Below are 16,763 nucleotides of genomic sequence, written 5' to 3'. Positions count from 1 at the left end.
AGCTCTCCAGCTCTTTTCCCTTAATGTTCCTTCAAACACGTTCTCTATTCATTCCATCAATCTGAATAACGAATGGGACTGGGTGTTTGTTGGGCAAAGAGTAAAGCTGGTTAAAGGTCATCTGCCTACATGAAAAATAAATTTCAGCCCTAAGCTCTAGGAAGACTCTTTGTTGGTGTTGAGCTATTTCCTGGAAACACTCCTAGTGGGTGGGTGGGGTTGGAAGAGAAAGGGCAGGAGCTGACGTACCTGACAAACTGGCTGAATAAGGCCGTCGTGTTCCGGATGATCCGCGCAGCCTGGGACTCCTCACGCTGGCATCTCTGCAGTGTTAGTCCGTCATCCATGTGGCCTTCCTGATGGAGGATGACCTATTCACAGGGCAAGGGAAGCAAGCCTCAGTTATGCATTACTCCAAGCTGGGCAGTGAATATTTTCTGCAGAGTTTCCTTTTTTATTCCTTCCCCCAACCAAGTTCCCCTGGGTTCATTTTGAAAACGGGACATTAACAAAGTTATTTCACCCACATGCCCCATTACTGACATGTGAATCATTCCTGAGACGTGGGGCTTTGATGAAAATGAAATTTTATGTGCCACCAAGGTATGAGTTACAATAAAGTCCTTGGGCCTACATGGCCAATTTTAAAGGGTGAAAACATACTTTATAGTACGTTTTTCTCTTAAAATGAACAGAGAACTTTACCCTTGAAAAACAGGAAAACTCACTCTGTTCAGGGCTTTTTCCTCCAGAGATAAGTTGGGGAAGAACAAAGACAATTTAAAATAAACCCTCTCCTGGGGTCAGATTTGGATTTCTCTACTGAAGGACAGTTACACTGGGTTAGTTAATTATAGAATTGAGGAAATCAGTTCAAGATGGTAGCCGGGTTCTCATGGAGACTAGAGAGGGGATTGCAAAGCATGGGCTCTGATATCAGGCAACCTTACTTCTAATCCTGCTATGCTACTTGCCAGCTAATCCTGCTATGCTACTTGCCAGCTGTTTAACTTTGGGCAAGTTACTTATACTGCAAATAGACTTGTTCTAGAGGATTGTTTGGAGATTTAGATGACTTTCATGTAAATCATTTGGCATGGTTCCTATAACATGATAGATGCTCAAGAAATGCTTGTTAAAAGAGGTAATATATTATAGATATCTGGTTATATAGAAGCTAAGTTTACTTATTGATCATCAAGGAAATAACACAGCTTTTTGAGTGGATAAAGCACCATTTTGGTGAGGGGGTAACTCTTTCCATAAAAATGATCTAGCATGTGCAGATGTTAAGTAGGATGGTTCTATCTCGATTCAATTCCTGGGCAGAGTCTTCTCTGGTTGAAAGTGGAGAGAGACCATTTGTGGGTCCTCAAAATCAGTCTTTGCGTCATTATGATTTAAATGTGAGGCTCCCAAAAATATATGTAGGAGTTTTGGTCTCTGTCATTTTTAACATAAGGAACAACTTATTTTTCTTTCCATGAGAAAATCTTTTTATTATTTTGAAGGCATGTCCTACTATAATCAAGTCACATAAGAAGTGGAATACAGAGTCATACAAGTTTCTATTCATTTTTTTAAAAAAGGCTTTTCATTCCATCTACATATTGCAGCTTAAGCCTTAGTACTAGACACAACCCCCTGTTAGGAAATATTGTCAGAACGTCCCAGAAACTGGTGAACAATACCACATTTAGATCTAACAATATAATGCCACCATATTTACTTTGGCATCAGTCTCAGATTTCTGGTCCCAAAAGACCAAAATTCTTACATTTTGCTTGTTCAGATAACACATTTTAACTGGCCAGCCAAACCAGAAAGTAATGAGAACTGGGAGAAATGGAGAGATTAGAATGTTGGTATTTTGTCCCCTATTGATCTCAGCAGCCTGGTTCACAAGTTCCTTTTCCTCATGGAGAAATCCCACACCCAGAGGTAGAGAGAAGTCCAGGGTGGGAAAGCGAAAGGGGCATTTCCCTTAAAGTTAGCTACCATTTGTTTGCTCTTTCATTTTGTTTGTTCTCTTTAGTTTTTCTAGGCTCCTGGGTTGTCCATTTTATATAATTCTTAAGACAGATTTGGACATCCTCTGCATTTTTAGAGGGGAAACTTAACCTGTTCCTTAGGAAATGAAGCAGTGCATTCCTGTCAAGGGCCAAGTAATAGGACAACATGCGGAGGCTCTCCCAATTTCTTTCTGCATGTTCTGCAGCAAGTCAAATCTATGGGCAGGAAGAGGCACAATAAATCAACCATGCAACCTGGGATCTCTCCTTTTGGATAGTCCTTGGAGATTTCCCCTCCTACCCAGAATCATAAGATCCATACAGTCCACTCTTTAAATGCTGTCATTGCCTTAGGAAGTTTGAAAAACTATAAAGGCAGTAAACAACATTGTATTCTATAGAGGATTCAGATAGATGTCAAACGCCACCCCATTCTCTACCAGCCTATTTTCAGTTTGCCCTTATTCCCAGGGTTTAGTTCTCACTCCTGGGGTGTGAATCCTCTGGGATTCAGTTGAATGCCTACTCGGTTTTTCAGGGCCATTCTAACTTGGGATACCCTGAGCCCCAACTTCCATCTCCCTAGTACTGCCATACCATCAACTTCTCTGCTTTGCTGTTCCCCTTGACATCTACAGCCTCTGTTTGCTCTCTTGGCTTCGTACTCCATTTGTGGTAAACTTAAGATAATTTCAGGCTCATGTTTCTCTAGTGCACCCTATTCTGAAATGTTGGCTCTGCAGTTTCAGAGCTTTGGTTGACCCTTCGTCTAATCTGTCCTTCCAGGGCAATAGAGCTAACACGAGACCTCCCATTCCCTATTCTACGAATCAGCAAATATACAGAGCAGAAAAGATGAAGGTAGATTCACCTTGGTGCATTCTGTGTGATCATTAGTGCTCATGTCTTAGGTATAGAAACAAATTGCTTTGTATTTTACCTAGCCTTTGTAGTTGTTTTTAGAAGATTGAAAGCATACAAGCCAGTCTGTGCAACCTGTTATTTATTCTATAGTCTGTCTCTTCTTAATTTTCCATTTTCTGGATATTTACCTGGTATGTTTTAATTTATACAAGGGTGAAATATCACCTTATGGGTTATTAACAACATCCTTTTGTATTATAACCATCATTCTGGAAACTTCTGACATTACCATATTAGGATGATAGACCCAAACTACAATATACAGTGCCTCGTAGAATTTTGGAACTCCTTGATCATCCAAACTCATCTTTTGAAAGGGTTTCCATGCAAAAAGCAACACTCCTTTGGCATTCATTCTCTGGTTCCTAATAACAAAAACACTACTATAGCAATTGACTTTCTGGTAAAAGATTCTGCATGTATTTTAGCTGGTTTCCAACTGTGGCAGGTTGATGGGTCACCCAAATCTGGATACACCTCTAGGCATAACATCATTCCACAGCAACTCTGCCTTCTTCGTGTAGGTTCCTATGGGCTTGTCATTACGCACTCTGCACTTGTTCCGTAAACTATTTAATCTCCGTATTAGGAAAATTGCATAATAACTCCATTATCCACTTAAATGAAGGAAGCAATGATGTGGATAATCCCCAAAGAGCAAAACTACTAAAAAGTCATTTAGATGAGGTTTTAGAGTAAGTCAAACATATCCCACCCCTCCTCACAGATTTTCCATGTAATGAACTTATTTTTTAGTTGGATATGGATTTAAAGTAACCAAGACTGATGTACTATAGGAACTGTGTATAACTGATCAAGGAATCACCCTTTAGAAGAGTCAGAAATGAAGCACAATTATGTCCACCTGATCCTCAGAATAACTTCTAGTGCGCAGTTGCTCCCAATTCAGTGCCAAATAATTTTAGACTGGTTTTCTGACCCTTCACCTTTCTTTTCAGAGGTCCCAGGCGGGATGTTTTGGCATCTTGTGCTTTGTAGGTGACCCACAGACCGCTGGCTATGTGCTGGACAAAGCAGATGGAATCCCCATACTTGATTTCTGGAACTCCCATGCCTTCCATATCTCGCTTGTGACTGGAATCCAATTTCTCTTTGATTTCCTATTCATACAAAAAAAAAAAGAAAAAATTAAAAAAGAAAATAAACACTAACACAGGCTTGATTAAATAGAAACTCAATATATAAAACTAATTACTTATGCAGAATTTTTAAGCCAAAATTTCCAAAATAATTATGACATGCCTGTCTAAGTCAGGATCTCAGAAAGGCTTGCTTCCCTTACCTGTTGTTAATTGTACATCAATAGATTTCATGTTTTGGAGACTTCAGTGATTGTTTAAGTTCGTGGAAAAGGAGGCTCTTGGTAGGTTCCCTCTTCTGATTTTACATAATTTTCCATTATATTTTCCACTTTCCTCATGCTGATTTAGGTACTTTAATGAGTAACCCTTTTCTGGCCAATTAACATTGTTTAGCAATTGATATCCTCCATAAGTTTAATGGTTATTTTACAAAACTACCTTGCCTCAGAGACTTTATTTGTTCATATTATATATTTTTCTACAGAAAAAAAAATCGACAGAGAAAGAAGACTCTTTGGGCAGGCAGGGGGTACTACTGTGCCTTAACAGTAATTTGCACATTAGTGTCCCTAGGGTTATATCATGGTTTGGGACTTAAATGTCCCCCAGAGGCCAAGTGTTGAATGCTTGGTTGCTAGTCTGTGGCTCTGTGGGGAGATGGTGGGGCCTAGTGGAAGGAACTTGGGTCACTGGGAAGAGCCTCTTCTTTGCTCTCTTTATGCTTCCTGATGACCATGAGGTCATCAGCTTTGTCCATCGTGCATTCCCTGCCCTGATATTCTGCCTCAACGTAGGCCCAAAAGCAACAGGGCCAGCTGACCATAAACTGAATCCTCCGAATCCTCTGAAACTGTGAACCAAAACAAATCTTTCCTCCTTTAAGTCAGTTTTTCTCAGTTATTCACTATCAGTGATGAAAAATTAACACAGGGCTGCCACAGTTGTGCTTTTTTGTGTGTAGTCAGTGGGTTTCATTCTTCAATTCCTGCTAGTTCATTCCAGTATGAAAAAGGGAGTTGTTGCATTTTAGGTAACCACTTGGTGGCAACCTGAAGTGTCTATCACAAGAGCATGTCATGAAGGAGCTCCCTGGTGCACAGTAACTTTCCCCTTCTTCATCAGTCAGGGCCTCTGTGGCTCTGTTCTGAATGACTCTATTCTAAGTCCCTTTCTTTTCGACATCTTGCGTTAAATTGCTCATTTGTAAAAGCTATTAACTAGGCATCATGTTGAATTTTTTATAGAAAAAAATGCAGCTTGCTGTTCCCTTTGCAATGACATTCCACTCTTAATGATAGAACAATAGCAGCAAATGTATTAAGCCCTTCCATTGCTCAGCGCACTCTTCTAAGTTCTATACACGTACAGGCATTAACTCTTCATAATAAGGACTCTGATGTGACTACAAATATTGTCCCCGTTCTACAGATGAGAAGTTAACCTAAGTCTCTCCAGGACTAATGCTGGGATTTAGAGCAAGAGTCAAGTGTCAGAGTTTGTACTTTTCCACACCGCTCTCAACTTCTACACACTCTTCAAAACCCTGCTCAGATGTCATCTTCTCTATGAAAACAGAAGAGTTACTCTCTTCTGCTATATTCCCCAGAAATAGCCTCATTCCTCTACTGAGCACTTAGCACATCATAATGTCAGTGTGTTTGTTTATATAACTCTTTTTGTCAGGCTATGAAAGAATCAGGACAATTAATTTTGGTTTCTTAATACAGTGAACTCAATACCTATCAGAACTCAATACCTATCAGTACTTAACAGAGAGGATGGAATATATATTATATATGCACATGTATAGTTTTTTTTCTTCTACATGTATTTATTTTGCACTTCAGTGCATTTCTTTTCCTTCAGGCCTTCAGGAAAGTAAAATTCATTGTTTCATACACATTTACAGTACCATTTTGAGCAGCATTAATATTTTATATCAGAATTCTTTATTTTAAATATGTGTGCTGAAACATTGCCTGGATTGTTAAATATGATTTCTTATTTCTCAAAATGAACACATACAGAGGACAGAGCTCCAATTTTTATAACAAACTTATCAATGAGAAAATAGAAGTTGTAAGTTAGGACTTCCTTTGTGCACAATTGGTCAAGAATGCATTTATTCTACCAAACAATGGATACCTGATTTTTGTCTCACAAATACCCACAGCTCTATAGACATCCAAGCCAGTGATAGGACCTATAAGATGCCAAAATTATTATGCCTAGCCTGGTTTTCCAATTATAGACAATGCAGTGAAGTAAAAATAACACACACTATGACTGTTTAAAAATAAATAGTTACATTGCTGTCACTCTCTGATAGTTTGTGAATATGCATTGTTTTAACCAGGAACTATCAACTATCAACTTCACTTATCTTCTCACTTTTTTTTTTTTACTTACTTAAGTATGTTTTTTTCAAAAGAAAATAAGTACCAAGATCTTTTTTTCCAGGATAAGTAAAATAAAGGGGTCATTTTTCTCTATAGAACACAGTGTCCCTCTGTATCTTTGCTTTTACAAAACATCATCTCCCAAAGTTCTGTAGTAGCCACTGCAATGGTCACTTCTAACTTAAATAGCAGTAACAACAAAAACCAAAGCATAAGACAAAATCAACACTAAAAACAACTCAGCCTGTCCTACACAACAACAATGATGAATCAGCAAGGGAACATAAAAGGTCAGTGATAGAGAAGCCTGATCTGGTTGACAGCAGGTTGGTGATTTCCTTCTGACTAGAGCATAAACCAGGGTTTCTCTCAGATTTTATGTCAGTATGGCTCCAGGTGTAGTTGCACTAGTGCTAGAAATTGGACCTTCCTAAAGAATACAGCTAAACCCATCACTTCCTTTCAAAACTTCCAAGTTCTTATGGAACATGATTCTCACTTCCAAAGTTCTTACTAGAACATAGTGGTGATGACAATACTATTTTGCAGAGCTGGGGATCAAACCCCATGGCTTCATGCATTCTTGGTAAGCACTACACCATTGAGCTACATCCCCAATCTTGAGCATTTATTTACCCAAGTGTTCCAAATGTTTCTTTTCTTTGCACATTTATTGACATTGCTGGTTGGCCTCCAATCTCATCTGCACATCTATACATCTGTAAATTTTTCTGTGTATCTTTAAAACTTTTCTGACTAGGGAGAGCCAGCTCTTCCTGGGGCAACCCGATTCATAGAGACAGCAAAGGGCTTAGATGCATATCTTTGATGTGCAAACTAAACAAGCCACAGCCAGACCTCTACCTGGCCCACACACCTTAGGAGACCCTATTGCTCTGCCTTCAGCATCCCAAGGTCAGGTACCAGATAGTGGATAGGGACCACCTCTACAGCTTAGGGACCTGTGCAATTATTCCAACTAGCATATCCTAAACCATTGACCCATCTTGCCCTGCTCATTGGAATCCAAAGGCAACATCTTCTTGCGTCTCTTGTTCTGTGTTGACCTGTCTTTCCACATGGCTCCATGTACAGTAGCCTCATGTTGCTAGGGCCTATGAGAACAACAAGGTTTCTTTCCTGGAGCCTCTTCTGTCTTCTGTACCAGGATGTGATTGACAATTGCATTAAAAAAAAGAAAAACAGGATCACATCCCATCCATCATACATTTCTATCTCCAAAACTGAAGGACACCTTGGCACCTCTTGATGTCATGGTCTTGTAAACCCTGCAGGTACTACATTTCCTGGGGTCAGCCAACTCCTAAAGAGAGTGACAGATTCACCTGAGAGTATACGTCTCACAGGAAAACCAATTGGGCCTGTTCCCTCCAGGCCACCATCCCCAGGCCCTAACCACCACTGGCTAGGTCCAAGACAACTGTTCTCCCCTGTGCTCCACAGCTTGCTGAAATTATTCAACTCATTAACCCTGTCTAGCCCACTTCTTTCCATGGGAACCACAGAAAGATTCTTTCTCACTTTCCCCTTGCTCCCTCTGCCTTCTGACTGATCTTGGTACTTCCTTGCATGACCCCGTGTGGTATGGCAAGTCCTTTTGGGAACTGTGACAAATTATTTCTTTAATACCAACCATCTCCTAAACTATGTGTTTTGTCATCCCCGAGTCTTTATATAGTCACATATTAAAGTGAGTGTGAAAACTTTGCTGGTCCATCAGCTGTCCCCTCCCAGATTGAAAACTCAGAGCGCAGCACTAGTATTTATCTTTGCATTTCACTCAGCGTTCTGTTTGAATTAGGTTGCAAATCAGTTTTTGTTGTTGTTTTATTGTTCTGCAGACATTTGATTTGTGTATCGATTTATCTCCATCAGCTTTGCCTATATTAGGGGATGAGCTGACTCTGGGAAGGAATAGGCTACTTGGCCTAATATGTGTTGAAGGGCAATGATCATTATGCTCTGCCTCTATTGACAGCTCATTAAGGAAATGCTTAAGAGCACATCGTAACTGTCATGTTAGCATTTAGCTTAGATGATCAAGTTGCTACTCTTGCGACTGGCTTAGGACTGCTTGAAGGACAGAGAGGGGAGTCAGGCCTAGTATTTACTCGATGCCTCATTTGAGCCAGGTATTGTGCTAAGTCCTGTATGACGGCACAGTCTCACATGCATTTACCAAGGACCCACAAAGCAATATGTACTACATACATTTTCTCTAAATCTTTCAATGGCCCTGATGTTTTTATTACCCTGTTTTATGGATGATAAAACAGGTATGTAGAGTTTCAGCAAATTTTTCAACTCCACATGGTTAGCAAAAAATGGAATAGAATACAAAACCAGATATGATTCCAAAGTCCATTTGTCATTTTAATAGATTTGAAATAGTTACTACTACCATTAACACAATTAAGTAATTAACTGTATTAATGTTTTAATTGTTTATAGCTATTAGAAAGAAAAAGTTAAAGATACACAGTATTACCTTGTGAAGAAAATGAATGGGTTCATTCAAGCTTGTTAGATTGATGAGTCAATAATTAGAATAAGGTGATAAGGTTTGTATTCAAAGTACAAAATGAAACAAAGGGAAGGGATAGGGAATGGGAATAGGAAAGACAGTAGAATGAATCAGACATAACATTCCTGTGTTCATATATGAGTACACGACCAGTGTAACTCCACATCGTGTACAATCACAAGAATGGAAAGTTATACTCCATGTACATATGTCAAAATACAATGCCATGTATATCTAAGAATAATAAAAAATTTAAAAAAATACAACCGTAGCTTGTGAGATAGAACAATTTTGCTAGGGAACATAGGAATGGTCTTATATATCTAATGTGAGCTCAGACAGGAGAGAGGAGAAAAACGTCTATTATTCTGCTTTTCATTACTATAATAAAGGGTATCTGAAGCTGGGTAACTTTATAAAGAAAACGTTTATTTAGCTCCCAGTTTTGGGAGTTCAAGGGTCCACATCTACTGATGTCCTTCTTGCTGGCAGAGTCCTAAGGTGATGGTGCAGGGCATCATTTGGCAAGGGACAGGGACTTATGTGTGTTTGTTTTCATCTCTTGCTCTTCTTAAGAAGCCATAAGGATTTAATCATGGGGGAATCCACTTCCATGACCTTATTTAATCCCAAAGGCCCATCTTTGAACACCACAGTAAAAACGTATTTCCACCTTTTTAATAACTCACAATGGGGATTAAATTTTAACATATGTACCCTTGAGGGATACACTCAAATTATAGCCAAGCCATAGCAGAATAGGAAATTTGGAAGGGGAAGCAGTCAAGTTAGATGAGCACAATGTGGCAAAGAGAACGGTTAAACCAAGAAGGACTCAAATAGAAGCTCTATTAGGCTGCTTCTCAGACTCACAAAGTTCACACTCTTTCTGTGGGAAAAGAAGACTTTAGACAAACGTCGTATCTTCTAAGAGACCAAGAGAATGTTACAAGAGCAAAAGCTCTTCCTAGTCCTACATAAAAAGCAAATGACAACATCATCACAGCCCCAGTAAGCCACCTGCTGAGCTCTGTTGAAGGCAGCATTTTGCTTCTCTCCTCACAAAATCATTGTTGAGAATACCTTTTGGAAAAAAACTAAGGTAGTTCATGGAAAGCCTTTGAGACACCAGGGTTGCAGCTTGGAAGAGCCATTTCAGCATCACTGTGAAGGATGGACTGGCAGGAAACATGGCCAGAGACGGTTGAGTTTTAAGTTATGGCAACACTATATAGGATGATGACCGGAAGATCCTAGTTCATGCTTATTCATTAGAGTGAACACAATTAAACCACCTGGGTCCACAGAGGTCAAGAAACTATCTTTCCAGCACGGACTATAAGCATCCAAAAATGTTTCAGAAGAAAAGAAGGAAAGATGGGGCCCATTCACTATTGCCAGGTTGAGCCTTCAACAAAGTCCAAGTTAGCCCACTGTTTCCTAGGTGTCTCTGGAGAAAACTTGAGGAATCACCTATGGGCTACACCAATGTAGTCCCCTTCTGAATATCTCATCAAGAATTTGAAATCTTATTTTTGCCTTACACACACACACACGCACACACAGCAGACCACTATTAGGAGCCTGGTAGGTTCTGGGACGGCTACAAAGCTTCTTCTGTTGGGGGAAAGATGAGTGGGGCCTTCTGCTGTTGACAACCTGCTTCAGGTTCACCACTAGGCTAGGCACATTTTCTGAGCAGAGGCCACGCCACTTTGCTGGGCTCTTCTCTCCATATTTCTCACTTAATCCCCGTACCACCACCTCCAAGTGGGCAACACAACACCCATCTAATGGATAGGGAAAGAGCTTCACAAGTCATTTTCCTCATCTCACTTAATCCTCACCAAAATCCTTCAAGGCACATTTCTTTATCCTTATTTTTATAAAAAGGGACTTTAAGACTGAAAAACAAATTGCAGCTCCCTGGTTCAAATCCAGGTTTCTTCCACTTCACAGCCCTTGGTTTTCCTTGATTGCTTCTCCATTCAGTTCGCTTAGAACAACAGAGACTAAAGAAAGCACACCAATTTGAATTTTAAAAATCCTTCCTAGGTTTGATTTAAAGCAAAAGGGCAGTAACTGGTGTTGGGCCTAGACATTTGGATCTGGGTCCCCATTTCCTTCTCTCCCCTCCTCAGCTGATGATCCCTGTGGGAAACAGGCAGAACAAGCAAGGATGGCCCCCAACACAGCTCTACTCCCGCAGCACTGTGTGCACACGCTGATGCACCAGGAGCCAGCTGCCTCCTCTGGGGCTGCTACAGGCAGCTGAGCTTGGAGGGCACGTGAAAGGCAGGTAGAAGCGTCACGCCTGGCCAAGAACACAATGCTGAGCACACAGCAGAGATTTGATAAATGCCTCCCAAATTCAATTTAATGTTTTTGCCATCAAGGAAAAATTTCCTCCAAGTGGAAACAGTGACAGCTCTACGCTCTCATGCAATGAAATGGGTAAAATTTGAGATTCCATCTCAGTCGTTTCCAGACTTACGGTATGGTCATTTGAAGCGGCCTTTTAAAGCACTTTTAGAGTGGCTATAAAATAAATGGCTTCATGTAATCAGGCCTGCTTTAACATTATTAATTCACCCTTCCATGAAAGGAATTTGCTGTTGTAAACTGCCATTGAGACATGACATCTAAATAGCATTGCCATGCCAGAGTAAATATTAAATCACATTACCTGACAATCCTTAGGGAACGGCCTTGCAATGTCAAGAGCATGCAAAAATGACATGAAATCAAATTCATAGAAATTTGACTCGGATGTTCAAAACAAAATGAATCTCTCTCATTGAACATGTCCAGTGATCGGACTTCTACAGCAAAATGATTACACAACGATGACAGAACATTTCCACAAATATGACGGAGGTGAAGGTGGAATGGATTCCACTCTGTGCTGCAGTGTGTGGTCAGATTTAGGCATTCCTTCAGTTAGCAATTTTCAAACTTGCTACAGGTGCACATTGTGTAAGGTGCTGGCGTGCGTGCGCACACACACATGCAAGAATGGAGAGTCTGTAAGGTCCTTGTCAGGCAGAGCATCAGGCTGAGGAACAATGGCTATAACAGAAGCACGAACAGGTATCTTCCTATGGACATATGACACTTGTCTGGAAGCATGAGAAGGAGAGAAGGAACTCTCTAGTGGTGGTGTGTGGAGCATTCTAGAGGCAAGTGGTAGGCAGAAATCACACGTTCAGTGACTGATAAATATTTAATATGCTGGAGCTCAATACAACCCGGAGCAAGTGGGAAGAGACAGTGGTAGGGCAGGCAGAGGTCAGATATGAACAGATCTTTTAAGACAGACTACTGATGAAGTACAAACAGATTAAGAATTGTGTTCCAGGTCTGACAGAAGCACATGAAGTCAAGGTCAGAGTTAGGCAACTCAGAAGCCATGCTGTGTCTCATCCAGTGTCACTTTAAGAGTAAGGTTGTGGTGCCACACTGTAGATCATCCCAGACCTCCCTCTGACCAGCATCATCCTGCTGAAGGGAGGGTAGGAGGATCTTGACCTAGATCACTTTCCTGTTATAGCAGAATATATATATATCCACACACATGATTGTATGTGTAGGTGAATATATATGTGTGATATATATTTTGTATGTATATATATGCGATATGTGTGCATATATATATACACATATATATACTCCCCTCCCATACACACACCCCAAGCCAGACTGGGTCTGGATGTGGTCACCTTGCAGCAAGGCTCATTCACACCCCCATCTTGTCTGGCACACACAAGATTCCCAGGGGTACCTACTACCTTGTCAGGGCTGCTTGCTAAGAATGTTACTGAGCACTGGCAGCTGTTCCATGGCCCCCAAATTAGTAGTCAAAGCTGTCATAGGCTAATGCCACCTGGCAGGGTGGGAAGCTCACCGTTACCAAAAGTCTCATGGCTCAGGTGACACAGTGCCTTTCCAAAACGCATGACTAAACCCAAATACTGCTCTTTCTGGGGGTCTCTTTTTCTGTATACCGTATCCTTTAGCCTACAAAGAGAATAAGATCAACGTCCCACTTCCTTCCCAATTCCACCCACATAGGACACAGCTTACTGTCTCAACCTCTCTGAGTGGCCTGATTCCTGCACCACCACCCAGATCCTGGTATGTCATCTCAGACTGCTTTCTTTTGTCTATTTTGTCATCTAACAACTGTAACAGTCAGAAGACGGGTCAGAAGATGGCAAGACGACTCAATGCCTTTGCATTATGGAAAAACAGTCTCCAACTCCTGTCCTTGGTTAGCTGGGATCCTCACTACTATGTGGGGGCAGAGCAGTGTTCTCTCAAGATATCCTGCAACTAGTGAGGCAGGAATTTCCTTACTAAAGGCCTGGAGAAACCAAGTACCTCCCCCACAGCAATGTGGATAATGTATGGCAGAGTTGTGTGTGCCCCACATGGTTTTTTTTCTTTTTTGTGTATAACTTCACAGTCTAAGATGCCAAATATTCCTTCCATATGACATCCCAAGGAAGCCCCAATTTCCTGTGGGAACACAGCCATTTGTGCCCTGTTTGGAGCCTAGGTAATTTTACTTTCGATTCCTTTCAAATGGAAATGAGGGTAACTGGGCTGAGCACTACTGTACTGAGAGTTATTGAGAACTTCTAACAAAGTGACTTCAGTGAACCGTGGGCACACTGCCAAGTGCACAGGACAATGTGACCCATGGGTGACTTTTACCTCCAGCTCTGCTATGCTGGTTGCCTCCACAGTACTGAAGACTTTCCAGCTATCAGCTGCTTGCCTCCAGATGCATGGAAATGGAGGGACTTGGGAGATAAGCAATGGGCCTTTTAGTGATCAATGCATTCAGAGGCCAGAAGTGGTGCCAGGTGGAAGGAGTGTTAGGAGGATCCTGTGGTCCTCCGAGTTTTTCTGGCTTTCCCCAGAGACTATGGCACAGTGCTGAGCCATGCTCTATAAGGCTAAGCCAAGAAATGAATGGATCCTGCCAGCTGCTTGGGAGGCTGCTTGACTCCTCAGCTACAAGAGAGATGGTAAAGACCCTGTAGTCATCCAGTACATCTAGAGTGGAGTGGGGAACCAGGGATGGAGTGCTCCGGTAAAGAAAGGCCAAGCTGGTGTCCTCACCTAGGCACCTACTTGGTCATCAGCCATAATGAGTCATTTCTCCTTTTCCACCTCCTTCCAGCTACTCTAACCTCCATTCCACACCCCAGTTGCCTCTTAGGGGAGGATGAGATTCTGCCGGACTCTGGGCTTAAACTTTTCTGTGGCTTTTTTTTTAAAATAAGTTATACTGCATTAAACAACTTCCTGGAGCCCAAAATGTTGACTAAGTAGATATGAATTTGAATTTAAAATCCTACTTATGCTGGGAATCAAAAAAAAAGTATTGATTACAACGTGAAGGAGATATGCTCAAAAAACCATAATGAATTTAAGTAGTCCATAGGCCACTGGAAAAGGAGTAGATGGAAAGTGACATCAGAGGCGAGTTTAGGAAAATATGGGCAGAAGGTTCACATTCTTCAATGTTTTAAAAATAGGTGTAGGAAAAGTCTTATTCTAATGTAGGACAATTTGGAGGGGGGAAAAACATATGCTACAGAATTTCTCTGCTTAAAAGAACCAGAGAACAATAAAGGTGGGGGAAAGGGCTCAGTGCTCCTGCTTCAAAGAAGGGCAGTTCTGAAAGACCGGTCTCTTCCCACACATCAGGAAACAGCAGTGCCCCACAGAACATCCAGCCGTCAGTTTCAACCCAAGCCTGCATGAACAGAATCATCAATAACCCTTCCCTGAAATCATGTTGAGAACAGAAATCAAATCTATTCTGGAAAAGAGCAAAGAAGAATGAAATTACAGATAAAATTCCCAAAGGAGACTTTGAGGGTTCCTCTCAGAAGCACAGACTTTCTGATAACTGTGCACACATCTATACAGAGCCCTTCTTATGCTTGGATGGTCTTTCCAGAACAATCATCAAGTGGCAGAACATCCAACTGTCCATCAGAAGTTAGTGCAGCATGCAGTTCTGACTACCCAACTATATACAACCCTGAGTTATACAGAATCAAAACCTGGCTGAGCTTTAAAGTGAGAGGTTTGGGGGGGAAAAAAACCAGGTGTTTATATACACATCAAACGGCAAAGCTGTTCGCTTTCGGTTGACCTCACTAGCATAGGATCCATTCTTATTGAAGGTTGAGGATGAGTAGGATGAAGTTAAGAGATTTGGAAGTAGAGGTTGCCGTGAGAAAGGATGGAGAAGGTACTAGAACTTTGTACAATACAACCACAAGACCATGTCATATCCAGAATTATGTCTTCGAATCGTTCCAATTTCTCTGAAATAAATTGCATGACTTAAGTAAATGTAGTAATGTAGTTTTTTTTTTTTTTTGGTCCTGGGTATTGAACCTTGGGATGGGGGGCTTAACCATTGAGCCACATCCTCAGCCGTTTTTATCTTTTATATTGAGACAGGTCTCACTAAGTTGCTTAGGGCCTCATTAAATTGCCAAGGCTCACATTGTTCACTGTTTTAAACATACATGTAGGAAAAGTCTAATTCTAGTGTAGGGCAATTTGGGGAAGAAAAACATATGCCAAAGAATTTCTCTGCTTAAAAGGACTAGAGAACAATAAAAATGGGAGGAATAGACTCAGTGTTCCCGTTTCAAAGAAGGACAGTGCTCTTCCTGAGAACTTGCAATCCTCCTGCCTCAGCCTTCTGAGCTGCTGGGATTACAGTTGTGAGTTGCCATGCTTGGCAAGTAAATGTTCTGACATTCATGCCTCCGTTTCTTTAGGGGAGTGAGACATATAACATAGAATTTATTAAAGCCAACATAGACTGCAGTATACAGCAGTGGTATTTCCCATTAGACCCTGAGAAACAACGTCTGTTCCTGTGATCCTTATGTTCTCTGGGGCTCTTACTCAAGACTTCATCCTTTACTCAAAGGCATATATTCTTCCAAAAACTCAATTCAAAACAGAAGAAAGTGATTAGTATAGTTCTGATTTCCAATTTTACTTTGCTTCATCTTACTTCCTTATCAGGCAGAGTTTTACCTGGAGGTTTCTCATCATTCATTTAGAGAAGGGTCACAATCTACTTCACAACTTACCTTTGATGCCCGGAAGGAGAAGGCTGTGGACTTGGTGTCCGACTTTCCCCGGTCTTGCAGCAGAAGGCCCTGGTCCTCCGTCAAAGCCAGGTAGTGCCCTGTGGTGAGATGCCGGAGTCGGAAAGCCTGGCCCCATCGGATATTACTGCCACTCCAGCTGGGAGGAGGAAGCAGATACAAAAATTAGTCTTTGTCAGTATATGCCTTGTGCTTTCTTACACATGCCAATGGACTTCTGCCCTGCTCTAAAGTTCATCATTAAAGGATATTGGACCAAACCTCCGCCTGGCCTAGGGTCTTATATGTGTCTTTGACTCAGCACTGTGCTCTCTTTCCTCTTAAAAACCTGACAAGGAACATGATCCTGAAGGCAGGTCAGTGGCTTAACGTAACTGGAAGTCCCAAGTTGCCAATTTTCCCTTCACTCCACCGAAGAATCTTAATGCAAATAAGCACAAAAATAGATGGAAAGCTTGCCTTTTCAGGAAAATGTGTATCTGGGTAGGCAAAGCCTTTCCAAATGTGTTATCTGAACTCAAACATTTTACTACCACCAACAGTCCTATCTTCAAGAGAAATAGTCAAAAAAGAAACAAATGTGTGAGGCTTATCCCTCCCAGAGAGAGGTAGAAAATAAACAAGCACAA

General features: G+C 41.2%; 1 protein-coding gene across 8 annotated transcripts in view; it reads right to left on the bottom strand.

Moving 5' to 3' along the window:
• The window catches only part of Ryr3 (ryanodine receptor 3), a 556,303-nt gene that overhangs the window by 316,034 nt on the left and 223,506 nt on the right, over positions 1–16,763 (bottom strand). For all 8 annotated transcript variants that reach the window (XR_013438866.1, XM_078049887.1, XM_040274327.2 and 5 more), the window contains exons 10-12: positions 16,117–16,273; positions 3,884–4,057; positions 250–371 (exon numbers count right to left, since the gene is read on the bottom strand). Coding sequence is in view for 7 of the 8 variants with exons in the window: in XM_078049887.1 (XP_077906013.1) it covers positions 250–371; positions 3,884–4,057; positions 16,117–16,273 (453 nt within the window). In the remaining variant the exon portion in view is untranslated. The remainder of the gene's footprint in view (positions 1–249; positions 372–3,883; positions 4,058–16,116; positions 16,274–16,763) is intronic.

The sequence above is a fragment of the Ictidomys tridecemlineatus genome, chromosome 5 (genome assembly GCF_052094955.1).
Source record: "Ictidomys tridecemlineatus isolate mIctTri1 chromosome 5, mIctTri1.hap1, whole genome shotgun sequence".
Classification (NCBI taxonomy): Eukaryota; Metazoa; Chordata; class Mammalia; order Rodentia; family Sciuridae; genus Ictidomys; species Ictidomys tridecemlineatus.
This window is presented reverse-complemented; position numbering and strand designations above follow the sequence as displayed.